This window comes from Chelon labrosus (assembly GCF_963514085.1).
Source record: "Chelon labrosus genome assembly, chromosome: 19".
In the NCBI taxonomy this organism is placed as follows: domain Eukaryota; kingdom Metazoa; phylum Chordata; class Actinopteri; order Mugiliformes; family Mugilidae; genus Chelon; species Chelon labrosus.
Genome location: NC_140352.1, coordinates 22,227,653 through 22,254,281, shown reverse-complemented (window position 1 = coordinate 22,254,281; position 26,629 = coordinate 22,227,653). Strand labels below are relative to the sequence as shown.

Below are 26,629 nucleotides of genomic sequence, written 5' to 3'. Positions count from 1 at the left end.
CCCCTGTAGCCACTACAGCCATAATGAGAAGTACACCACATTAAAATAAACTGCAATTATTCTTTAACGTTGACTTTAAGATCACCACTGGCATCAGAAACTAAAAGCCAACCAGACTGCCGTTTTGGAGAGCTCACCAAAACAGGCGTCTACTAAAACCTCTCTAAAACAGAGAAAGGGGCCAAGCATTTAAGAGGGTAACTAACAAACCACCCACCTCCAGCTGACTGAGATAAGGCCTCCAGGTGTTGTCCATAAGCTGGAGCCGGTAGCGTTTGGTGAAGTATCCCAGGTAGGAGATGAAGGCGGTAATGAGGAGGACATCCCCACACAGAGTCCTCTGCTGTTTCTTGAAGTTTTCGACGGCCTCTGCCCAGCGAACATTCTCTGACGCTAGGCCACCCACCTAAACACAGGGACAGATTTTTTTTTTTACAGCATGTTCCCTCCCCATGGGTGCCGTGAAAAGTCAAATCTAAATTAATCTATGGCTGCCATAGTCAATGCACCGACTCATGAACACTGGGAAATCTACAGAGCAACACTGACTTGCTGCTTTCAAGTCTTCTTTTATTAGGTTTTCATATATTTTATAACCTCTCCACTCGTGTACTAACACCTCTACTTTTTACTGCAGCAATGATCCAATTTCCCTCCAGGGATCAATAAAGTTCACCTTAATATCTTATCTCTCCTAAACTTGAGAGGCCGCGCACTTTGATACAGACTATAACTTCTCAGCACACATCACAGTAACACCGTGCACTTCAGCAAGATGACTGCATTTGCATTGGTATTTTGGACTGACTAGCAGATGAGCGCAACCTCTGTTCATTTTGTTGCCCCTGTCAGGCCTTTGGAAAGCTTCCTCTGAATAATTTAGATTATCATACTAACACTGTCAACACTCATCTTTTTGTTTCGCTGATGTCAGCACCAGATTTACACAGCGGTAGATGATGGCGGGATTTATGGATATACATGTGTATGTGTGGAAATGTATGCATTGTGCACCTGAAAGAGACAGCCATACTAACAAGAGGAATAAAAATAGTTGAGTGCACAGCATGTGCTTATAAATACAAGTTTGCGCTAGACTGACCAACTTCCCTCCCTGCACGTTTTTTGTGGTGGAAAGTTGGTCTGGTGTCGCTCTATTGGGAAATGATCATACCCCACCAAAGATCTGCAAGGCCAGTTTTTTTTTTTTTTTTTTTTTGCCCGCCACCACCCCCCCTCGTCGGAGGACAACTTTATTTTTAATTCAAATTATGTACTAAGTACAAACAATGATTACTCCAGACAGACCACATCCATGCCCACACTGTGACAGCCCTAATATTGTGAATAAATCATCGTTTTTTGTGGTGGAAAGTTGGTCTGGTGTCACTCTATTGGGAAATGATCATACCCCACCAAAGATCTGCGAGGCCAGTTAAATTGTTTGGGTGGGATTTATGTTGTGATGGACAGAAGAGTAACAGTGATGTAGTCATATAAGTCATCTCTACACCATGGAGTTTAATTTGTTTACAACAAACTGGCTCTGATTGGTTGTGGGACTATCCAATTGCGTGCAAAGGTATATTTTTTTTCTCTGCATCAGTTAAAACACATCTCATAATGAAATCCAAATGGCGTGTTACTGGATTCATTTACTGATAAGAATTGAATCAGGCCATGCCACACTAAGTTTGTGCACTAGGCGGAACGTAAAAGCTACCTTTTGTGGGTAATTATTTACAAAGACTTTCTATGAGCCTAGATCTTACTGTATATCCACTTGGATTTGAAGTGACTGCACAAGGGGCTTATGGTGGATGTTGTTACAATCTAAACCTTACAAACTACCCCATTACAAGTACGTCCTGCAATAATAACGTTGCCTTAACTAGCAATCTCAAAGATCTCAGTTTACTCTTTGTCGCCACCTATAGCAGAAAGTGGCAATGGCAGGTGTGCTTATGAATCTCACATCTCACTGTAACAGAAATCTTAACTCTGTCACACGCATCGGTAACAAGGCTTGTGATTTTTGTGCAGATGTTTCCACAGACACCCAGATATTCTATAGATATAGGGGCTTTTATATAATGTTCTCATCCGTCCATTTTTGTGGTGACAAAGAGTCACATTCATGTGAATAAAAATCTTTACAACTGCCACTTTTAGAAGAAGAAGAGTACAGAATTAGTACCAATAAAACAGACTAGAAGCTTTCAAAAAACTATCTAGATTACTTTATTTATCCCAAGGGAAATTTGGTGACCAGTAGCGTCATCACATAGAAACAGATATGAAAGATATTTAAGTTATATAATAATATGAATAACCCCTGCCTCTCGCCCAATGACAGCTGGGATAGGCTCCAGCAGACCCCTGTGACCCCTAACAGGACTAAACGGGTATAGAAGATGAATGAATGAATAATATGAATATATAATGCTGTGTAAAAAAATATACAGTAGTGGCAGCAATGACCAAAGTCCAGTTGTTTCCTCACAGGGAGGCGTTGTAGAGGCTGACAGAAGTCTGATAGAACCAGCAGCTTCCGGCAGATATGAAACGATCTTAGTCTCCCAAGGAAATAGAGACGGCTCTGACCTTTTTTGTATACTGAGTCTATGTTAGCATCTGATGTGTGAATTATATTATTATAGTGTATTTATTTAGTGAATAGTCATAATTGATCCATTAATGTGTGTGGGCAGCATTTACATAAGTCAGAAGACATGACTGTTTATTTCCTGTGGGTATCTTCATTGAAGACAACAGTCTGGCTGAACGGTGGGCGGGTCACTGATATCGCTGCTCAGCTCCGCTTGACTCCACTCTTGGGCCGTACTGTGCAGAATCTGGCTGCAAACTCGCAAGATGGCGCCGCCCGTATCCCCAGGAATTAGTGTCAGTTTGACCGGTGCAAGGAAGTGGGGACACGTTGTCCATATTTATATACAGTCTATGGTTTGAACCTTTTATATCCGTTTTATTTCTATATGCGTGGTGAAGCTTTGTCCCTGAGTATTGCTTTGGCTTGTAGCGGGTCACCCTTTGTTCTGTGTACACAACCACAGGTGCCATGACTAATACTGTAGAAAATATCTGGATCTCCATTTTGGTCATGACTCCATAAAGATGTATGACATAAGTCAACAGAGGAGAGGGAGGAGGTGTATAATGTTATTCACAACTAATCTGTTTACTTTAGAGAACATTTTGAAGAAAAAAAAAACCCTTTAAGAACAAGACTACAACACCTCAAAAACAAGGCACAAACTAAATGAAAAGGAGAACTATGATTAAATGTGTTAACCTATTCATTGCAGAATAAAAACTACACGGTAACGTGGAAGATGGATGAACTGACAAATGAGCTAATTACTGTTTTAATGCAAAGTCTTATTCCATGACCTGCATGCATCTGTGCAATCACAAAACCCTCCTCGGCCGTACAAAATGTTCAGAAGTTAATTTGGCTGCTTGACCTGGTGCACTGCCGCTAACATGAAGCCTCTTGCCCTCAGTAACGCTCCGTCTCTGTCATTAATTTATTCTGACATTATCTGAGATTTATGGACTCAATTAATCTGCCAGCCACTGAGATTTGACAAGAAGAAACCAGGTAAATAAAGGTTGCAGACAATTACAAAAAGGTAAACTAACAGGTTAGAGTACTGTGGATGTAACCTATGATATTACCATATTTGATGTCTGGTATTATTTGTGTTTCTATAAAAAAAAGTAATGAGGAGGATTAATATCTGCAGGTCATTTAAATCTTAATCTAGATAAAGAAATGTCACTGAATTAATGTAACAGTAATTTCCTCTCAAGCTAAACCCCAACAGTGATGCTAGGTGAGCAGGTGAGAGCTAAAATGCTATTAGTTGGGTTTGAAGAGTCAGTCTATTGTGTGACAGAGGGACAGGAACATAGAGGTAGGAAAACAAGGAGCTGTGTAAACAAGTGTTTGAAAAGACAAATGAATCACTGTGGACAACGCAGTTTAAAGGGTGGATCCTAGAGTCACCTTTTTCTGTTCCACGAATTCAGTGTCGACAATAAAGTGAACTTCTTCTATGTTTCCAGCACATATGACACTCCACTGCCAGTCATAGCCTCACGTCAATATAGTTTGAAATTTGGCTAATATTTTTTAGGAAATGCAAACACACATTCAGTAATAACTTATCAGATCATTCCATTTAGTGTGCATGTATACAGTTCATTTGGAAGCATGGCAATTAGCATGGTATGTGAACAATTAAAGTCTTTTCCATTAACCTTCTCCACAGAGAAGAATGACCCCTGTACCCTCAAATTGCTTGGGAAAAAAAAACATGAAGAAATTAGACAGAATTCTGATCATGACTAACCTGAAATTATCTTTTTTTTTTGTTGAGTAATAAAGCGAATATATATATTTCAGTCTGATTGCTCAGAGAGCAATTGATGCAATATTGTTACAATGATGCATTTAACCTTGTTTTGGTTCCTTTTCACAGTGCAATCGAGACAAAGTTCAAGCTCAACACTACACGCTTGCAAACTGTTTTGTGATGCGTAATAGTTTTGCAGGAAAATATCTAATTCAGGAGATAATCTAATTGAAAATGGAGCATGAGCAGTGAGTGTGGGCATATATTTCTGTTCTGTGGTTCGTGTGCTCTGTGCAGTGTTTTGTACATATGAGGAACTGCACTGTTGCTGCCAGACTCCAAAGGAAGGAGTGGCAGGAGACAACTCCCAGACGCTTTTGTCGGATGCGTACTGTCAGGTGCACACTCTTCCACAGACACATCTGGTAAACTTCTTGGTTATATAATTACAACTAAAATAGCAGCCTGTCTGGCAAAAGGCAGACAGAGGTGTCTGGCTACTGCGCACTGCTGCGAACCCGACAGGTCCAGACAGTTTTGGAACAACAGTCTAGATGTTAAAAGCACCCTTAAACTACTAAAAATGACAAACTTTTAACTAAAACCAGTATTTTAAGTGGGCTGGTACACACATGTATGCAGTACTGCCACTTCTATATTCTACCTTATGGCGTATAGGGACCTTTCCTGATGCAACCAGTCTGTACCCTCTCCTCCTGTCGATTCATAATGGCACTTAAACTACATTAACCAGGGCGTGCTTGCCTGTCTGTTCTGGCACTATGCAGCGCTCATTTGTTCTAGTATAACATCATGCACTAACTCATAACTCTACAATTTTGGGTAAATAGGAAAAACAGAACATGTCTGACTGAAACTAAGACACATTTGTCCAAATACTAAAACTAATTTGCTGCAAAATGAAGAGTGGTCTACACCCCTACTAAAGGAGAACCAGCGAGACATTTATACAACAAGCAGAGATAACTGTGTCTCAGCTTGTACACATCTGTATCTATTAGAGGGAAAGAGCTTGTCAGACAGACAGGAGACAAAGTGTGTTTGTGTGTTGTAATGGCAGGCTGATGGTCCGTGTGACCCTGTTGTTGCCCTACTCACCAGGCGGTTGGCCAGAGAAATAGTCCGAGCAGTAGATTCTGCTTCCTGTTGGCACTTGAGCTTGTCTGCAGTGGCTTTCTCAAACTTGGCTGTCAGCTTGGCCAGGTTCTCATTAAGGTGCTGATAGGCCACAGACACACACAGACGTGGAAAGAGAAGAAAAATTGGCACTTGTTATAATTCAGTGTGGTCACAAGGAATCCTCAAAGACGGAGAACAAAAGCAGCTAAAGTCTCTCCGTGAAAGAAACTTAGGAGTGTGTGAAAAGTTGGGCAAAACTTATCATTCCGTCCGCTATGGATTTATTTGGCATATGGAAGCAATTAGCACAAGGACAAACAGGATTAATCGGTGGAGGGGCACACAGGTTCAGTAGATTAGTTTGAGGATTGCTAATTCCCCTTGGCTCCGAACCCACTCTCCGCTCAAGTGATCTGACTGGAGGCTGAAAAATGACAACGAGAAGTCATGCTGGATCTTATTAACAGTCGTCACTCTGCACTCTGCAGGTTTTGATGTGAGCAGCCGCCGCAGCGTCCCGAGCCTCGCACTCTGCTGGGGCTCTGGCGCTCTGATGTGCTGAATGTCAAACGCCACTGAGAAACAATTATTTACAGCTGCTTTTATCAATAGGGTTTTTAGGCTGATGGATTTGGCTTTAGATTAATGAACAGCAAAAGCCTTTAAAAGCACTTACACCAGCTTTGTATTGATGAAATGCTGGTGGTATATCATCATTGGATGAGCTCATGTGTCAACTGTCACTCAAGCAGTGATAAAATAATTCATATCCTGCGTTTTTGCTTCAGCTTATAGCCTCTGGGTGTTTCTATTTTATTTCTGTAGCATTTAATTCTTATTATACTGCCTATCTTCAGGGTGTGATAGGATTGTTGATCCATACTGATGTCTCACATATCTTTTATAGCTAGGTTTCTAGCATTCACAAGTCATTTTTCTACCTTCAGACTCTTTTGTAAAAAAAACAATTTTTCAAGTTTTAAGAGACTGGGTGTGTATGTGTTTTGCCTTCATGCCTTCAAATAACCCTAAGTCCTTTCTTTAATAAAATGGTAACACAGTTTTTTAAAGAATATATCCCCTGGACTTCTCATATTGAAATTGTCTTGTCATGCAGCAAGTAAACTTTCATTGCCTGCATTCCCAGTCCTTTGCAGTGGCTTACATTGATCTTGGTCTTGATGATGGCGAGCTTCTCCTGTGCAGCAGCCAACTCTGCATTTGCCTTGCTTAGAGCTTGGCGCTTGGGCTCCACTTCGCAGTAAACCTCATAGAACTTGACGATGTTCAAAACCCAGGAGCACAGGCCTGCTGCTGCATTCGACTTGGAGGCAACCAGATCTGGCTGGAACTCTGGATCCTGGAAAGGAAAAAAAAACAAACCATATGAGTACTAAACACCATCAGAGAATGGCAGAAAGCCATGTAGCTAACCATGAAACAACCTATACCATTTCCAAGTTTGCAGTAAACTTGGAAATGCTACCTTTATTACAACACAAGCTTTATACAAATAAACCTTGTAGTAGCTGAGATAAATTTGATTGATTGTGGACTTCGAGCAGGAGTCTGAAAATTAAGCCTAGGGTTTAAGTAATGTGTTACTATACCAAGCTATAATGATAAAAGCTATACTCATTTAAGTGGCCAAAATTGTTGTTAATATCAGAATGGTTTTCTGATCTTTGTTCCACAAAATTCCATAAAAATAAATACTCCACTGAAAAAGACAGCCAGTTAGCTAAACCAAGGGAGCAACGCTCATTTAAGTTAAGTTTAAGTTATGTTTTTCCATATCACTAACAGAGGTTGTAATGAGTAAGCACTGTATATGAAATCATTTCCAGGAAACAATATAAACAAAAAACAGAAACAAAAACAAAACTACAAGCTAAATTCTGACTAACCTAACGTAAGTGAGTTGCAACACCTACTATTTCAGCCTCTAACACTGAAGGTCACTGTTTGCGGGGTGTAATGTAATATGTAAAATATTTAAATGTGTGTAAACCACATAAACAATAATTTATTAGTAGTTAACCAGTCGCTACTAAACAACCACTGACATATTGTCTCTCTTCCCCAGAACTACTCCTTCAAACTAGCCTGTATAGCTACAGGTTAGTTACTGGCTAGCTACTGGCTAGCTACTGTTGTTACAAGTTACAAATATGGGATACTGTGAGGTGAGATGCTAATGTATGTTTTAACAGTGGTACAAGTTTAGGAGATACAATTACTAATGGATAACAACTGACTAATGAGTAATGTTTAACATAAGCTAACATTAGCCACCAGACCAATTGAGACTGTGGCATCAAAGAGCTCTGTATGCATATAATGGCATCATTTTATTAATGGATTCTGAAACGTTTTCCTAATAAACACAATTTAACATGTGTTTTTGAAAAATCTTTTAAAAGACACAGAAAACCATTTCAAACCAGTAGTTCCACAAACATGAAACTGTGTGGTGTACATGGTGAACTTAGACAGATTTTAGGCTTAATCTGCTGCCCTGACATACCTACTATCCGCACCACTGAACTTCATAATCGGTGCGGCTGTTAAATTTGTAACGCTTAATTTACTGGTTGATTTTCTATGGTTGTCGTTTGGATGCTTGGCAGCCATAATGTGCCACTGTCATTGTAATCACGCCCCTGCTAAATGTATGACTTATTAGTTGAACTTGCCGAGCAGCAGACATTGCACACTGTGCGCCTTCAGAGCTGATTTCAATGAGCAAGTGCTAATTGAAACGCTCACCTGCAGGTAAGGCTGAATGGCCTTCAGGCAAGCCTCTGGGATATTTTCCTTGTTGAAATTTATCAGAGAGTCCAGGAAGGCATCCACTTTGGCCATCATCACTTTTGCAGCCTTCCAGCTGCGATCTTTTGGGACTTTGCCACCGGGTGCTGTGAGGACCATGACTGCCGCTGTGACGTTGGTCACCGCTGCCACTGGGGAGCCAAACGACTTCAGCTCTGTCAAGTTATTCTAAAACAGGGAAGACAGAGAGAATAATGGAGGAAAAAATGAAAGAGTGCTGATTTAATTGAGTTTGAACAACTGCACATCTCTGTGGTCTTCTGGGGGAAGAAAGGAGAAAATGGAAAGGATTAGAATAAAAGAAGTAGAACCTGTGCTGACTTTGAGAAGACAACAGAGAATTCTAATTAGGGCATCTTTAGAGAGCTCTAAGCAGTGATTGAACTGTCGGTTCTGCTTGTTTGAACAGAGGGCACCTTTTAAACACAGAGGGTGTTTTTGAAAATCCCCCAGGCTGTTCATAAACCTACACAGGATGCAAGGATGAGGTAAAATCATAGAGAAGACATTATTTTAGTAAAAGCCCCTAAAACCCGTGTTTCAATAATCTTTTATACAGTTCAAAGCCTGTGTGGACATAACTTATTCCACTGAAGTGGGAAAAACAAATCAAACGAAGAAAAAAAGAACATAAATCCCCCTTAATACAGAATAAAACTAAGATAGAAAGTATTATGAAGCAAATCAACAAGGCGCAGCAAGGATAAGGGAGTAACTGACCTTATTGAGAGTGTTAAGGGCATCCTGAGCAGCTAGGAGAGCTGGTTCGGCCTTGGCTAAGTCCTCTTCACAGTCTCTCTGTTTGCCGCTGACCACCACAGCGATGGCCGCCACCTTTTGTTCTTCCTCATCAGCAACAGCCTTCTCCTTGGACACCTTCTCAGTTTCTACCCCGACCACCTGGGGACAGCACACAGGATTTATTTCTGGGTTAGTGGCGCAAGTTCAGTCAGTGGCTTAATAAACACAGCATGGACACAAAAATAACCTTCTACGCAAACAAAGAGCAATAAAAAAAAAAAGAGTAATTTCAAATGGCTATAAACAAATCCTCAGACATTACTGTATGCTAATGTTTTCTCCTGAGACAGATCTCACACAGATCCATAACAGAAGAGGAAAACAAGAAAACGTTTAAGCCCAAGCTCAACTCCTCACACTACAGTGAGCAGTTTGTAAACCTAATACCAAAAATCTATTTGTGGATTATCTAGAGTGACGGACACTTCTTCTGGAAGGACAAGCGACTGCTTCATTTATTGATGATTTTCATTTCTTTGAGCTCCACAAGAGGCATTCCACTCAACTCCACTGTATCGGGAGTGACTAAAGAAATCTTGACTAGACACCATTCATGGAAGGAAGCCGTGGGAGAAAATACCATACAATATATATATATATATTCTTGCCTGGATCAGCTTGTCTGCATCCTCGTTCTTCTGCTTGAGTTCCACTTCTTGAGCAGCCAGCTTGGCCTTGAGGTCATCCACCTATCAGAGGATGAGACAGAGGAGACGAGGTCAGGAGGATGAGGCTGATATTACTGCCGAGATATGGATGAACGAACAGTACATACTTTTAATAGACCACAACGAAACTGTCTCTCCAAATGATATGTAGACTTGGTATGGAATGTACTCACTGATTACTGTTAAGTATTTCCATTTTCATTTTTTTAAAGTATCTGTATTTAAGAATGTGATTTCATATAACTGCTCAACAGTATATGAAGTAAACAGCCCTAGCTCAGCTTTGTACAACATGAAAATACCACGTACACACCGTGCAGCATCAATTATAAACCAATTTTTAAATAGTTTTCATGATATATAGCACATTATATATTTGAAATCTGCAGTGTTTTCACTAAGTTCACATCAGCTTCTTTGCTTGTGCTGGCTTCTACACTCCACAACAAATTACTGCCATCAATTGACCATTAGTGCAGCTGCAGTTAGTGCAGTTCGGTCGATCACGTTTGGCAGTTTTAGTTGTTTCACCGTCGACTTCCTTTTCTCGTTTTATGACTTAAACATTTGCAATACCATCCTCTGCGTATGTCGTTCATTAACTTGTTTAAACCGCTCGTATTTGCTTTTGTCCCAAGAATTAGGAAGAGATAAGGAGATCAATCCAGCCCTGACACTGGTGACCGAGCCTTAAGACTGCAGGCATAAGGAAAAGAAATACAGAAGCTTTGGCACTTTGTCAGGAAGCTACTGTAGGTTTTAGTAATTGTCCAGATTGATACAGTTTCCACTTTCAAACATAATTTACTGCCATTTGTCCTCCTCACACACACAGTGCTAAACAAAAGTTTGAGCCACTTTAGATTTCTCCATCAGGGAGGCATCTGTTTGGTCCCAAATTCATTCAATCCTAAAATACAATCTTCAGCAACAAAAGGAACAATGAGTCCTGCGACAGATGGTATGGCACCAAAGAGTCCTGATCTCAGCATCATAGAGTCAGTCTGGGATTATATGAAAAGACAAAAGTCACTGAGACAGACGAAACCCACACGAGAATGTTGGCATGTTTTCAAAGATGCATGGGAAGACCTACCAACGAGAACTGGTGGTGTTTTGCAGACAAAAGGTTTATATATGATATTTATATTTACTGCACTACCTAATACACCTAAAACTACCTAAAAATGAGAAATGTAAGCCTACACTGTGGTACCAGAGGTAACTAATAATTACTGGTGTAAAAAAGGGCCACAATAGCTCACTGTTATAAAAGACAAAAGTAGCAATGGGAAGAGGTCCTGTCCAAATAAAGTGAGAAATCTACAAATAAATATCTGAAAAGTTCTAATGGCTATTGTGCATGTAGATTAGAGACAGTCCACAGCCTCATCTTGGTCCGTTCCATGTGTCTGTATTTGTTTAAGTCGCTACCAGCTTTCAGTGTATGTCTATGCGAGCATGGTGGCACCAAATCTGGCAGCCAGAAAACAGGATTACAGGAAATGACTGTTCACTGCTATTGTTCAGCAAGACACATTAGTGAACAGATGGAGCCAAAACATTGTGACCACCAGAGCCTTGTGTGCTGCCCAAACAGTTTAGACACTGACTCTACAAGACGGTGGTGACCTGTAGATATTAGCAGCAGAACATTTCTGTTTTGTAACTTGTTAGTTGCTGATCAGACTAGCTCCAGTGCATTCCCCAACACCATTTTGCCAGTTAATGGTTTGTCGTTCTTTGGACTACGGTCAGTGGATACCAGGCAACAACCTCCGGGTCTAAAAAGTAAAAAAACAACATGGAAGTGACAAAAACTACAAGTCCACAATAGTTGCTTAAGGTCGGCTCCAAAAGTAAGTCAATACCTATAGTCCTCCATGCTAAAATACCCAATTTACAGCATAAACAATGCCTGCCAGGGTTCCACTGAAACTACAACTCATATTAGACTTAACTGAGACAGAGGCCAAACATAATGATGTAGATAGATATTTCGGTGACGTCCAACTTTATCTAAGGGACTCACCACTGCTAACAGTTGCTGTTTCTAAGATTTTTCTTCCAGTCATCTGATACGACAACTTGGCTCTGACACAAATTGTTCAGTTGGTAGGGGCATTTAAGAACTCTATACAGAGCCATGTTAGCAGTTGCTTCTTCTACTTATGCTAATCTAATAACAATGCCCCTCCACAAACATAAGCCTGATATAAACATTGCTCTCTAAAGGAAATGATTAATGGAATTTTTAAATGTTGAACATGAATACACATAAATAACACAGCGTCACCAGTCTATGCAGGATGGAAGGAAGAAAAGAACACATTAATATGAGGGGTGTAGTCAGAGCTTAGTGGTGGGCTGCTGAAAATAATCTATTTTTGTCTCATTAAATGGTAGAAGTAACAATCAGCGTGTATATCATGGACACTAATGAATCTATTGCTCTCGTCTAATTGAATCTCAGGCGGTTTTGAAGGAGCCATCATTTGTTTTTGTTGTTGGTATCGTTGTTGGATCTCATTGGTAATACAATCACTGATCGAGCTCAATGGCAGTTTAATAGAAACCTAAACGTCTCCTCAATTCTTCACAGCAATAAATAGGATTCTGTGGCTTAAGAAAGTCGAACAAAAAAGCTTCACAAAAGGGTATAACCCTTTGCGGATAACATTTTGTGTCCTGCAGGATTGTGCCACGGACCGTGAATGTGACCTTTAATGCATTACTAGAAAAAAAAAAAAAACTTAGCCTGTCGAAGCAGATAACGGAGCAGAAAAAGTAGAATGGCATGCATATCTGGGAAAAACATGTGAGCTTTAGTATCAAGAGCTGCTGTCAGCACGCACACAAACAACCACACAAACACAACCACACACCAGACACAAATGCATAGACCAAGGGCGGTCGTAAAGGCAAATTAAAGCTGTTACAAACTTCTCATAACTCCCCGACAAATAGGGCTCTGTATTACTGTCCGACTCCATCAAAAGCTTGCACTGGGGAAATAAAAACAGACTGTTTCTCGTGCTTGTCTTTCAGCTAATTAACAAACAGGAAATCAGGCCGGAGGGAAGACGGCTCTTTCGGGTTGCGACGATTCCATGCTAGAGATTCGGTCGAACATTAGACGAGCACCAAGTGAGCCATCAACATGATGAATAGGCAGGGGGAAGACAGGAGGGGGAGGAGGAGTGGGAGAGGGGAGAACAGGGACAAACTAATTGGTAGGAGACATGTGTGATATTCAATACATCTGAGCTGCTTCTGTGTTTGTCTACTGCAGATGGAAATCCAAGCTGGAAAACAACAAGTCTCTCTGCTCCTGACTGTCTTTATAAAACAACCCACACTCAGTCCCTGATGCCGGAAATGCAAATCAGAACAACTGTTTCTAAAGACGGGATCAAATTTGATACCAAAGGAGCAGACTATAACCATTCATCCACGTGTGTGAGGGCTCGCAGACTCAAAGCACACACTTAAATTCAAGTTTAAAGTTTGGGATTCCAATGATTGCCTTGGATTTCAGTGCTGACTACAGCCTGGGTTTAGTCTACACAATATATCTCTGAGAGAGCAGTGACTGTGTCAGATTGATTACAGTCATAAATTCTTGCCAAGGCTTGGCTGAGAGACATAACAGACTACAAGCTTGTGCCCAACCAATCACAGGCCCTATTCAAACCTGGTATTTATATAACCTTCCTTTAGCAGCATGAATGAAATGCATCCTTGGTCAGGACTGATGACTTCCCTACTTAGTCCATGTCTTAATAGGAGTTTTACCTCATTAATTTTGTGCTATTTTTTTCACATCATGCTTTGAAAGTGTGAAAGTACAGACGCTTCAAATTATCCTGAGACAGCACCTGTAGAGACAACAGTGATCTCTATTCATCAGCTGAGTTTTTAAAATATTTTTTGTCTTTGTAGCAGCTAACAAGCTGAACTGATGAATAAATCTAAACATGACTAAAGCTGTGTAGTGGTTAGCGCTGTCACCTGCCGTCTGGCTGTGGCCTTACTATGTGGAGTTTGCACGTTCTCCCTGTGCCTGGGTAAAAACATGTTCATTGGTGGTTCTAATATGTTGTAGGTGTGAATGTGAGTGTGAATGGTTGTCTGCCTCTCTGTGTTAGCCCTGTGATAGACTGGAGACCTGTCCAGGGTGTACCCTGCCTCTCATTCAATGATAGCTGGGATACTCTCCAGCCACCTGCCACCCTAATAGATAATGAATAGATGGATGAATAAATTATAAAATTATTGAATATAATTAGGCTGTGTGTACATCCACAGGTCACTAGCTCCACTCACAGTACAGCTTTCTGACCATTTTTGGAATAGCTGCGAGCTAGGTGGAGTCATCTGGAGCCACCACACCGGGCGCCAAAACAAACCACTCTCTTCAGGACATCTATACGTGATGTTACAGGAGGTTCTTCAGTCCTCAGCTGGTATGACAGTCTGAATCAGATTCTCTTGGGGATTTCGGTTATAAAAAAGTTTTACCAACTGCTCGCTCAAAGGGGAATTTCGCATTGCAATATTGTAAGGTCTTCTAAGTACAGTATCCTGAGTTGGTGGAGTTTGAGTGTAGCTGGGCAGACAGCTACCAACTTGCCACCCAAAGTTTGCATTCCATTAATTATGCATAACTTTTATTATATACTTCTTATAGCACCACGCATACGATATGTTTCTATGGCTACTTCTACCACAAAACACACATGCATGGGTACACACACACACACACAAACACACACACCACTACTCAAAACTAAAGCAGGCAAAGGTAGGACACCTCCACAAAGCTGAAGAGGAAAAAAATCATGGAACTAATGTGTTCTCTGGGGAGCAGATGACTCATACACTTACACAGCTGCCCCCCCTCCCCCAACAAACACACGCACACATGCACACACACACCCACAGATTCCTTGTCCTTGTTTATCATGACCACAGCAGCCCCCAGTGAGCCACGGTTTCTCTTGCACAGAATGTTAAATAACAGTACTTATAATAGGGCAGCCATCAGTGTGGATTCACTAACAAACACAGGGTGCATTAATGGTGGCTTTCTGCTGTAAAGGGTGTTCTCTCTAATTAGAAGGCTCCTCAATTACCATACAACCCCCATGTATATCTATATGTGTGTGTGTGTGTGTGTGCTGGATTTTTTCTGCAGTATACGGGAGATGGGAAACGAAAACACACGATGCTCGGTGGCTTTCCACATTGACGTCACTTTTGTGTAAAGGGTGTTTATGCATGTGTGATTTTGTGAGGGTGGCAATGTGTGGGCCTATTTATGCAAAGCATAGTCGATGCATGGTATGTCAGAGTGAAACTGCGCGTGGTCCGTGCGTGTGTGCGCGCGTCTGGATTTGCCTACACTTACACAGTGTAGTAGGCCCACTAAAATTAGTGCTGCTTCACACACACACTTTGTGTTACATTATTCATTTAGCAGTCCTCTGCAAAGGTGTAGAGATGGTGTAGAACGTTTGGACAAATGGTCCAGGTGCAGAGATTAAAGACAGAAACGTTAAACGATGCAAAGAACACTCCCACGTAATAAATGAACATAAAACAAATCTGCCAAACGGTTTTCTGCTTGACGTAACAGCTTGTTAACTGGCTCTGTATGACATTCAAAAGGAAGGGCATAGTAGCAAGTAGCTAGCTTGGTGCAGTCAGACTCAATTGCTATCAGAATACGAGTGCTATTATGGGGCTAAAACAGAGATACAAATACTTCTGCATTGAAGTGTCAAGTCTTACAACCAATCAGAGCTATTTAACACGGCCCCAGTTGGCCATTGGGTTCAAACCCAGAACCTTCTTCATATTAAACTCCACGGCACTCAGGTGAAGTGTCTGACTATGTTGCTGTTGCTCTTCTGTCCATCACCACATAAAGGCTGCGCAAACGATTTGATTGGCCCAGCAGATCTTTGCCGGGGAATAATGAACACTCAACGTAGCTAGTCCAGACCAAAGATGTTGAGGGTGGGGGAATTTCGGGCTGGCTTACAGACTTGCAAGTATCAGTCTACCACTACAATTACCAATTAGACTATTAATTCTATTACACTTAATTATAGGCATTACTAGAACCACCACTTTTTCTACTACTACTATTTAGCCTTTCCTGTTTTCCTGTTATTTACTACTACTAGTAAATAATAGTATGATAGAACTACTACTATTTCTACTACTGCTAACTTAACTTAGTTGGGTCAGTTGTATCACATTATTGCTACTTCTACTGTTATTAAATACAACAGAACAGATTGACATGTGCTTGCCAGAGGAAACCTGTGTAATGGCAACCTGCAGTTGCAGGTACAGGCTAGCGCTTGGTCATTATTGTGCCTCTCCTACTCCTTCTTACTCCCTTGCTGGTAATTTGCTAACTATAGTTCTTGTTTTTTTTCCAATTAAAAGTGAAACTCGCCAAGCTAACAGGTGTGCTCCTGTCAATGAGCATAGTTTATTCAAAACATGTACCACTTGTATGTATTTCATAATTGTCTGCAAACTATAATATATTCCTCTTCTGCAGACCAGTTTACTGCACTAGAGCCCTTGCTCCATTGTAGACTTCCTGGCTTTCAATCATCAGCACTGTCATGGAGGCTTGCTATTGCTTAATAGCATGAATCTGCATGTCAAAGTTTCCACACGGAATAATAACACAGATTAATTTCACCTCCTGAACTTGATCTACTCATCTACCTGAACTATGACTGCAGCGATTATCCATAATATTTCTACAGAACTAAACCTGTCACTGCTTTACTAGTGACTCAATAGCTACTGCTATTTCTAATCAAATATTAAGGAAGGGAAATGAATTGAAATAACAAAAGAAGGATAGAACTGAATAAAAAGAATGTTTAACAGCAAATTGGTATTTAATTTAAGATAAAAGAGACAAATGTCATTATACAAAACTCACCAAAAAAGATAAAAGGCATTAAAGGGAATGGTAAAATTGCAATACAGAGCGAGTCAGTCAGGACCGAGATTATTTACTAAAGATTCTGCAGCCTGAATACTAAAAGGAAAAATAGTGGTGCAGCACAAAAAAATGTCCTAACCCTGCAAATCTCAGAGGCGTTCTGAGCAGCAGAGAGCTGACTGATGAAATCTGGTGCCTGGTCATGTAGCTCTTGTATGTAATATGTAATTAAATACATTTTGACATGCATTGTCAAAGAAGCTCAAGAGTGCAGAGAAGCTAGGGTGATGTGGGAGCATCTGGTCTTCGTCAGTATGCTGGCTGAGTGATTCTGCACAAAGTGAAGCTGAGCCACAGCTCCAGCATAAGGGCAAGGAATTAAAAGTGAATGTAAGGTTTTTGTATCCTGCACCTTTAAGGTTACTCCTAATATTGTATACACAGAAATCTAACAACAAATAGTATAATACGAAGCCTTTATTCCAAGACAAGATGTTTACTATTAGATAAATCTCTGACACTTTACCACTGCAGTCATTGTCAGCCTTCGTCCTTGCCACTGTTTTTCATTCTGGTCATCTGATGACAATTTAGCATGGTGCTGTCAGGTGAAGGGCATTCATTATCTGGTAAGACTAGCAACTGACATTCCCCACAGAGAAAGAACCGCTGTAGCATTAAAAGCATTGATTTTAATGCTACAGTATTGATATTTTCCAGCTTTAGTTTTACTCTCATAACTGTTGTCATGGTGACTTTGGGTCTGCTTAAATTTGCAATCTCTGTCTCCATTGTAGAAACTGGGACAATGTGGTTCGGTGGCAAATTGCCAAAGAGTTAGATACGGTTAGCAAAAAACAAAAAGAAAAAAAGTTAATCCAGATGGTTAATACCAGCTAAACTCAGAGAAACTTTGCACTCTATGGGAAATTAAAATGTGTTTGAGAAACAGTGCACAGTTTCGCAGGAGTCTGTGGTTCTCTAATCTCTACAATTTGTCACAATGGCTATGATAATGCAAATAGGACCGAAGTTGAAAAATGTTGCAATTTTCCATTACTGATAAGAGAAACTGAGGGTTTTCCAACAGTGTGATGTGCAGGGATGCAGGAGTGTTTCACTGAGGCGCTGCCAGTGGAGGAACATAAGGCAAAGGTACTGCACAAGATAAACTGGGAGGTCATGAAAACAGCTTTAAGTTTGACTCACTTATTTGGTCTGCAGTGCAAGTGCATACTCATAGCAGCAATTAGTGTACTTTCAAACCCACAGCTCCCAATTACCACAATTTGTGTCAAAAATAGTTACTTTTCATATATCAATCACATCTCAATACACAGACATGATACACATACACTGCTGCCCATAAAGTTGGAATCATTTTGTTTTCACACACATTGCTTTTTATATTTCTGTTATATGCTTGGAAGATACTGATCAACAGAGTTTTGAGAAGATAAACACTTTATCTATCAAGAATAAATCACATAGTCTCAATCATTTTGTGAGAAGACGAAAGAAAAATGTTTTATCCCAACTTCATGAGCAACAGTGTATTTCTAGACAAACTTGAGTTTTTCTTTGGTATCAAAGTAATCCATTGATAACTGTCTGTGTATACATGAGTACAGCGCAAACAGCACCTACTAATAGCTAATGTGTTATGGCCTATACATTTACAGTCTGCATTAATAAAGATACGCAAGTTAAGTCATTGCTTTATACAGTGTACAGTGTACTGTATCTTCAGCTGTCATAAATTATATATGGAGCTACAGCCATCTTCTTAAATATTTGAACTAAATAAATGAGCGTTATGGTATCATTGTTTTTTAAATTGTTGTTTTGGGTTCAAAAAGAAACTTTTAAGCTCTATTGTCATCAGTACGTTTGGGACCACGAGATGCAACAAATGATTTAAGTGACAAAATGTTAGTTGCGGAAAAAAGTAACTTTGCAGATGTAGCACATTCTTGTTCCCCGGATACGATTACAATTATATATAGAAAGAATGACAATGTTGTTTATGAGAGTGACACTACTGTACAATAGGGAATGATTTGCATTAAACCTGACAACAAAGAGGAATACATTTTTACTTGGTCTGTGAATGGACTGAAATAGTCAATCCTGATTAATGGCGATATGTTTTTTTATTACTCTTATCAACATGGGAGTGGACAAATATGCTTGCTTTATGCAAATGTTGGTCATTACTATTGCAGTTATTGCTATTGCTGTTAATAGTTTGCTGCTTGTAGGGTGGGCCAGGCCCCTTAGTTGCAATTAATCTGTCTGGTCTGGTTTTGGAGAGGAGGAGTATGGCTCTCTGCTCTGAGCTGTGCGCTTGGCCAGGAAGTTTGAAGCTGAACTTGTCATTCAAAGGACAAATTTCTCTAACCATGTCGGCTTGTTAGTTTCTGCTTGAGTTTTTTGTGTTGTTCTTCTTTGGGGATTTCTGGCAGTTTTAATGCTACAGAGCAAATAACTGTCCTCTGCAGGGTAAAATTATTTACTGAAACTCCAAGATTCTGTTTGCTTTCCACAGCTGCTTTGATCACTTCCTGATTACCCAGACTACAGTTGGGCTCAGATCATAATAACAAAACATCATTGAAAAAATGAGTAGCATTAAAAGGAATCTGCATTAACGCGTTGTTGATGCATTAAGTTTAACAGCCCTAATTTTTCCATTTATACCCATGGAAAAAAAAAAAAAGACCCATGCTTTCAATCAAGGATCGGCGAATAAGCAAATCTCTTTCATTACAAAGGTACTGGACACAAAATGTCTCCCACAACACTGCAGGATTTTACTCAGTGTCCACTCAGAGAAACTTTTTACTTTCTGGACGAGAACTTCAATGTGAAACTGTGAACATACATCACTCCATACAATACAGATCAAACATCTAAGAGACCAAGAGAAGGTGGACTTTCGTCTGATTACCTGAGCAGAGGTGCTGTTGAGCTTCTGCAGGCCGTTCTCCAGCCGCTCCATCTTGGTGGTGAGGTCTTTGCTCTTCTGGCCCAGCAGACTGCGATACAGCTTGATCTGCTCCAGGAAAGACTTGGGTGTGGTGTAGTTGTAGCGCCGCTCGTTGGCCAGGTACTCCTTGGATGTTTGATTGACACTCATGTGGACGTAAGCCATGAATTTGCTGACTGACTCCTTCACTTGGGGCTGCAAAAATTACAAGTCACAGAACTGGTTACTTCAAGTTAAAAGCAGATGACTGTGCAGATTTGGTTGAAGAGCAATATTTCCTGAGGCTCAGGCTTGGAATTTAATTCTCGGGACCTCCGGTCTGCTTTTGAAATTAATATCACATTGGCTGTGTCACGGTGGCTGACATTTGAAATTATATTTCCGGGTGTGAACATCGTTTTTGTGGGTGGTTTCATTCCTGTGTGTATATATTAAAGTATGAGCTGTTCTCACTTCGATATTCTCCACCTCCTGGAGGAACCTGAAGCTGACTGACTCCAGCGCCTCCTGTGGCCACTCGTGGAACCAGTCGATCGCTGTGCAGTTGACCACAGCGGGGAACTTCCTGCTGCGAACCCTCAGCTTACTGCCAACAGGAGAGAAACACAGGGCTACCTGCAACACATTCACAAACACACACACACCAAGGTCAAAGAAAACCGAGTGTGAAGTACGACTGGAGTCAGACTGAGAAAAGAAAGGCGGGAAACTCCCGCTCTGATTAGCACTCCTTCATGGTCAAGAGGGGGAATGGAGAACTGTGAATTAATTATGTACAGCTACATCATTAAGCAAATAAAGCCTCCAGCAAGCATGTGAATTAAAGGAGTGTGCTGAGCTGTGGGCTACGTCAGACTGATTTTCACTGTTGGAGACTAACAGCTGGCTTGTTGAGAAGCTCAGCCAGATGCTTGGAACAAACAGGCAGAAGGCACACCCAAAGACACTGCTGATGATGAGCAACTCTGGAGAAAGAAGAAGTGGCACATTTATCTCACACTTTCTCTGACATATCATTTACGTGTAGAAGCTTCAGGGTGAAAATTACAAATCAATCAATCAAATATATCAGGAGGCTAACAGTAGTTTCCAACTCTTGTCACATTGTGATCCATTAATACTGGTCACAAGCAGTACGCTAGAGCAAATTAACCTACTATTAGGCCCCCTTTCTTTCCTACAAGCATCAAAGAATATCTCACTTAAATGACTATGAAGCTGTATTGTTCCCACCTCTAAATTATTCTATAGTCTAAATTATTTTGGACTGTCAGGTTTGCACGATAGTAGCTACTGCAAAACTAACTTTTAATTTGTAGTCCTAGCAGGGTCAATGTAGTGGGCTATTTTGTGATGCAGTTTTTGTTTGTGTGCTAATGTTCACCAGGTGCTTTCCTGTGCTTTGCATTATTTTCACAACAGGTGGTAATATAGTGTAGGTCTCCCTACAAAACAGTTGTGACTCATCAGAGAATGGACATGGGCCTTCTGAGGGTGTCCTGTGGCTGCTGCCATCAAGGAGCGTCATTGCTATGGGGTGGGGGTGCCTGGTCTGGTCTAGGTGGGTGCTACATGTCTAAGTAACATCCACATGAATGCCAGGTCCAAATGTTCCCCAGCAGAACTTTGTATTGTCACAAGATGTTATTTACTGCTCCTGTCACTGGTTTTAATGTTGTGGCTGATCGGTGACAATACATCTTTTTATGAATAACTTTTCCAGTAGCACTATTTTTTCTGTTTATGTAAAATGTGAGACTGGGAAGTACAGCAAACTCCTGATAATACAGCATGCTGCATTCACTGGTCTTGCATGTTCTCCTATGATTGTAATATGCTTACAAAACAACTCTGAAATAGACCATGATTCAAAATGGCTCCTGACAAACCATGTTCATGGGTCCTTTCTTGAGCAAAAGGGTTTAAAAACATTGCCTCAGCTGCTCAGATGTAATGCTGCAGTAAAAGGAATATGTCAGTGTTGTTGTGGTCAGAAAAAAACAAGCTCTCTGAAAATGAATATTTGTTTACTGAGAAATTAGGATGGTTATTTTTCACAGTTTTTGTCAAGTATACTATATACCTTACAGAGTAATCAAATGATTTACGATTAAACACAATATTTCCACTTCTCTGTAAGGACAGATATTGCGATATCATCCTAGTTCTTATTGTTTACGTGGTTTGATTGGTTTTATGATTTAAATCCTGTTTTATATATTCTCATGTCTGTGTACAGCACTTTGGCCAACCTCGTTGTTTTTAAAGTGCTTTATAAATAAAGATTGATTGATTGATTGATTGATTTCCCCTCTTTACATCTTTAGGTTGGGAAACACTGATCCAAAAGAACATTCTGCTTCAAGGTGGAGCTAAATCTTGGTCCAGTTTGCAAACTGGTGCTCAGCACACAGTGTGACATGCAGAGACAAACCCCCAGGAAATTTCATGCAAACATTATGAATGAGATATGCTAACATTTCTGGGAAAGCATCCTCACCATCCAGACAGACAATTTTGAGAAGCAGGACTAAACACTAAGAAATCCACTTTTTACAAAGCAGTCGAATTGCCTTCCTTATTTATCTGCCTGCCAGCCCAGGGAGGCTTGTGCTGTGAGCTCGGGAGGGAGAGAATGTGGGTGGTGGTGCGGCGTACTGTAATAATGACAGGATAAGCAACCCTCTGGATTCTCTTCCTCCCCAGGGGAAACAAAGCGGCTACATGTTGGTGAAATTATCTCCGACTAAACGGCAGCTTTTCTGCTCACGCCGGTGATTTATAATGACGTCCACCGCCTCCCAGTGTATTCAAGTTCACCTGAACATGTCGGGAGAGAAAATTGTCTGGGGAGAGGCTTCATCATAAAGCAGATGTTTATCCAAGTATGAGGCTTTTTGGGGGGGAATGGTAAATTAGAGTGTGAGGCGGCATGCTACAGCTATATTAAGAGAGGATGGAGATCAAATAGAGACGTAGCTCTGCGAGAAAGATTAATGACAAGCCTCCCCCCTGAAGAGAAGCCACTGAGACAACTTTTTCTGGGTGATTACCGGGGAATTCACACTAACAAAGAACACACAGTTCTTTGTCCCGCACTTGTCTGACTATCTGACTACTTCACCTTGAGCTGTCTGCGAACGCGGTCGATGAAGAACTTCCAGCAGTTTTCCCTCGTATCCATCAATCCTGAGCTGCGGACCTCTGGCCTCACGCTGCCAATGATGTTCTCCACCTCGTCGTCTGGGAGCAGGTCAGGAATCTCTCCTGGAATTAATGAAGCGAATCACATTACTGCCGGAGAGACCAGCAAGTTTTTTAGGCAGCGGCCGCTATGTATTCCTTCAGTCAGTCAGCTAAACTCGTGTGAGAACTCTCGGGAAGTTTCTTATCTCGTCAGGATCCGAGCTGACACTGAGCGCCGACACTCTTATATCGAATCTAGGTGTGTTAATAGAGGTGATGGCGGCGGGAGTTCATAGAGAGGACTTATGCTAATGCAGGAGCAAAAGATGAAATGTCTACGCAAACTTTTACGCAGCACCTACAACTCATGAGTTCAGATAATTGTGTTAGAGTTCTCTCTTTTGAAACCTCTGCGTTACCACATACTTCCAGTGGCTTGAATATTTTGCCTTAATAATTCCTAAATGCTCCCCTGGTGTAGTCATGTGCTGTAATCCAGCCTGAGAATCATATCAAACTGAAATCTTGTTTTAGCTCACATAATACAGTTTAACAATGATGTTTTTTTATGATGATCAAAGAAATATGCTTATGAGGAAGATGATATTTCAATACCCCGTTCTTTATGTGGCCAATCATATTCTGAAAGGTCAAAACATGAAAAAATATGGTAGCTTTGGGCAGCAGTTCAGAAGTGTGGAAGCAGAAAAACTGTAACCCCCCAGGCAGGGTTTGCTCCTGTCATTTAAAAAGTCGGTTTGTGCCACTGGACAAAATAACACAGCTGAAAAGTAGAGCTGATATATGAGTATGTGTTTGTTTTTCTTGGGCATTTTAAGATATGTAGTGCGATGTTCAAAATGCCAGCATGCATATCGGATCATCCCTCACGTCTCGTGTTAAATGAACAGACGCTACTACGTCCTTTAGAAGCAGTTACAGAGGTAATGGCAAATGATTTGTCTCGAAGTGAGCTGAGGACATCATCATTAGGCGACCCTATGAGAGCAGATGAAAAGAGATTGCTGGGGGACTGCTACGACCTGCAAGGCGAGGGATGTGTTTGTGATGGGGTATAAACAATCTAATATCTATTGGTTGTGAATACAATGTTAGCGAATAGGGATCCCGCTATACCGTGCTTCTCTCATTATTAGAATTTTCACATTTGATATATTTCACGTTCCCACATTTTACCTAGCCAGGTCCTAACCCTAAAGGTAAAACAACTCCAGACAAACTTCACACCACAAGCATCCTGTGGGCGGTGAAAAGCTCTGGCTACATTTTGTCATTTCCAGCTGTGACCAGTTGAGCTATGTGCTTCTGTTACCATCTAAAATAGATAAGCCTGCGACGCCACCAAAACTAATCTAAGAACACCTTCTGCTGTCTCTGTTTGTCACACGGCCCTTATCTTGAGTGCTGTCCCTGTCTCCCACAAGTGGAATCAGGCCACGAGAATGACACAAAGAACAGCTGCTTGTGAGAGATGGCGTGTTAGCTTCTAAGTGTACTTTTGTAATTTGTGACAGGTTAACATGGGGAGCAGCAGCATAACGGGGTGTAATTGTAAGTAGGGAAAAGTCATGCCAATTAAAGTCAGTTATACAGCAATATCTATCTCATGTTTGCCAGCATTAGTTAACAACTGACGTAAGGAGAATCTTAACATTTAAACCAGGAAGTTTAAATTTCAATTTGTATCCTTTCCAGTGCTATATAAGGTGACATGACTTTCCTTTACGCTAAATGCTAAGTTACCGCAGGCAACGCCAGCGAACGTGGACGTCTGTGCAGTAATTCTGCATTCACAGGAAATCATTTGCATTCATTATATTATGTGTTGCACCCTTAAAATGTCACGTATAAATCTAGATGTGAGCCTCAGCCTTGCTCGCAATTCTTCACAATGATGTGTTGTAGCTGATGAGTAATGGTGCAGAAATGGCACCACAGTGATTTGTCGCTGTTGCGAAGCAAAAGCATTCCTCTCCTGCAAAACATGACACGCAGTAATTAGCGAAGCCTGCTGTTACCCGATGCCAACAGATCGTTGACCAGAACGAGGAACTTCTCGTCTGCCACTTGGGCGTCAGTCATTAGGAACACGGTGCCAATATTCTTCACGCCAGCTTTGATGTAGAGGGACGCCAGGTCACTCTGGGTGACAGAGAGAGAGAAAGAGTTAGAGTGGGAGAGTGACACACATAATGAGAGGGCCAGAGATTAGGTCGCACTGAGACATGCTGGTGACCTGTGTGGATTACCAATACTGCTGTGTCTATAGCTTCCTTAAAATACTCCTCCATGTTTAAATTCAAACCTCCCATTTAAACCCTACAGAAATATATGCATCCTCTAAGCTTTTTAAAGCTTAATGTGAGACTAATTGTCTTCTTCAGATGGATGTTTTCACAGCCTGGTATGTTTGGAGAGTAATCTTCTTCAAACCTTTAGGTCAGCGATACCGTAGCCTTTTCTCAAGGTGATCTGGAAAACCTCCAGATTGGAGATGAAGGCAGCCAGGCGGGTCAGGCTCTGCTTGCCGCTGCCGCCCACTCCGACCAGCAGCGCATTACCCCGCGGAGACTCCAGGATTCGGTTTATACGGCAGCTACATGTGGAGGAGCAGACAGCCGGGGGAGGGAAGAACAAGAGGTGTGAGGTAAAAGGTAGGGGAGGGAAACGCCGCATAAAGACAATCTCTGACTCATGCGACTAACAGCAGAAGACAAACAAACACAGGTACTTTGTGGCACTTCCGCTGTAATATTGCTCGTCACCGTCATCCACATCACACAGTTGAGATGTACCAGAATGAAATGTATTAAACATTAGGCTAAATTGTACCGTGCTCCAGAGAATCTTTATGCCTTCAATAAAACAAGATGAGTGTTCCTCTGGTCTCTTCATTTTAAATGGATGAACTGATTTCATTATCATTTTTTGCTCTATTAATGTTGCCAAAAGGAATACACCAACACACCTGTTACAATTTAACCGCTGTCAGTTTTCACAAACCAAGTGACACAGTTCAGGAGGTTTTGTCGCTGACAGTTCAACTGACATTTCAAATTGAATCACTTCCTCTTGAAATGACAGTTCAGCTGCTTTCATTTCTTACAATTCCGCTGATCATTCTACGACTTCCTGTCCTTACACATTAGCTGACATTTAGACAGCTCGCGTATCGACTAGCACTTCAGCTGCTTTCATGTGCTACACTTTGTGTTGACAGGTGCTTTCAGCTCAAAGTCTTCAATTGTAAATCTGACACACGTCTGACATTTGAACGCAAATCTGTTACTCTTCAAAAGACGTTCCAACAGCTTTCATTTCTTTCACTTTGCATTTCGGTTGCGTTTCTAACTTACATTGGCACAGTTCAAATGCTTTTAACTCTTATCTTCACGTGCCAATTTTACCACTTTCAGTCTTTTGAGGTACAGCACAAACCTTGAGTGTTTGAACTTGAAAATTAAATTGTCATTGTATACTGCCCATCCTCTTTAGCTGCTTTCATCTACTACGCTTCATTTCACTGGTGCTTTCAGCTCTTAATCTTGCAAATTTAACTGAGATTTTAAGTCAAACCTATACACTTCAGTTGTCATTCCTAGTGTTTTCTCTTGCACTTCAACTGCTTTCAAACCTA

The 26,629-nt window shown here is 41.0% G+C and overlaps 1 protein-coding gene across 1 annotated transcript in view; it reads right to left on the bottom strand.

The window, feature by feature from the left end:
* dnah9 (dynein, axonemal, heavy chain 9) overlaps positions 1-26,629 on the bottom strand; it is a gene marked incomplete at its 5' end in the record, with an annotated part of 142,086 nt that overhangs the window by 42,261 nt on the left and 73,196 nt on the right. The window contains 11 exon segments of the mRNA XM_084568071.1: positions 218-406; positions 5,499-5,618; positions 6,685-6,879; positions 8,289-8,519; positions 9,072-9,251; positions 9,761-9,841; positions 19,747-19,980; positions 20,239-20,400; positions 22,910-23,052; positions 25,011-25,134; positions 25,426-25,588. Coding sequence (XP_084424197.1) covers positions 218-406; positions 5,499-5,618; positions 6,685-6,879; positions 8,289-8,519; positions 9,072-9,251; positions 9,761-9,841; positions 19,747-19,980; positions 20,239-20,400; positions 22,910-23,052; positions 25,011-25,134; positions 25,426-25,588 — 1,822 coding nt within the window.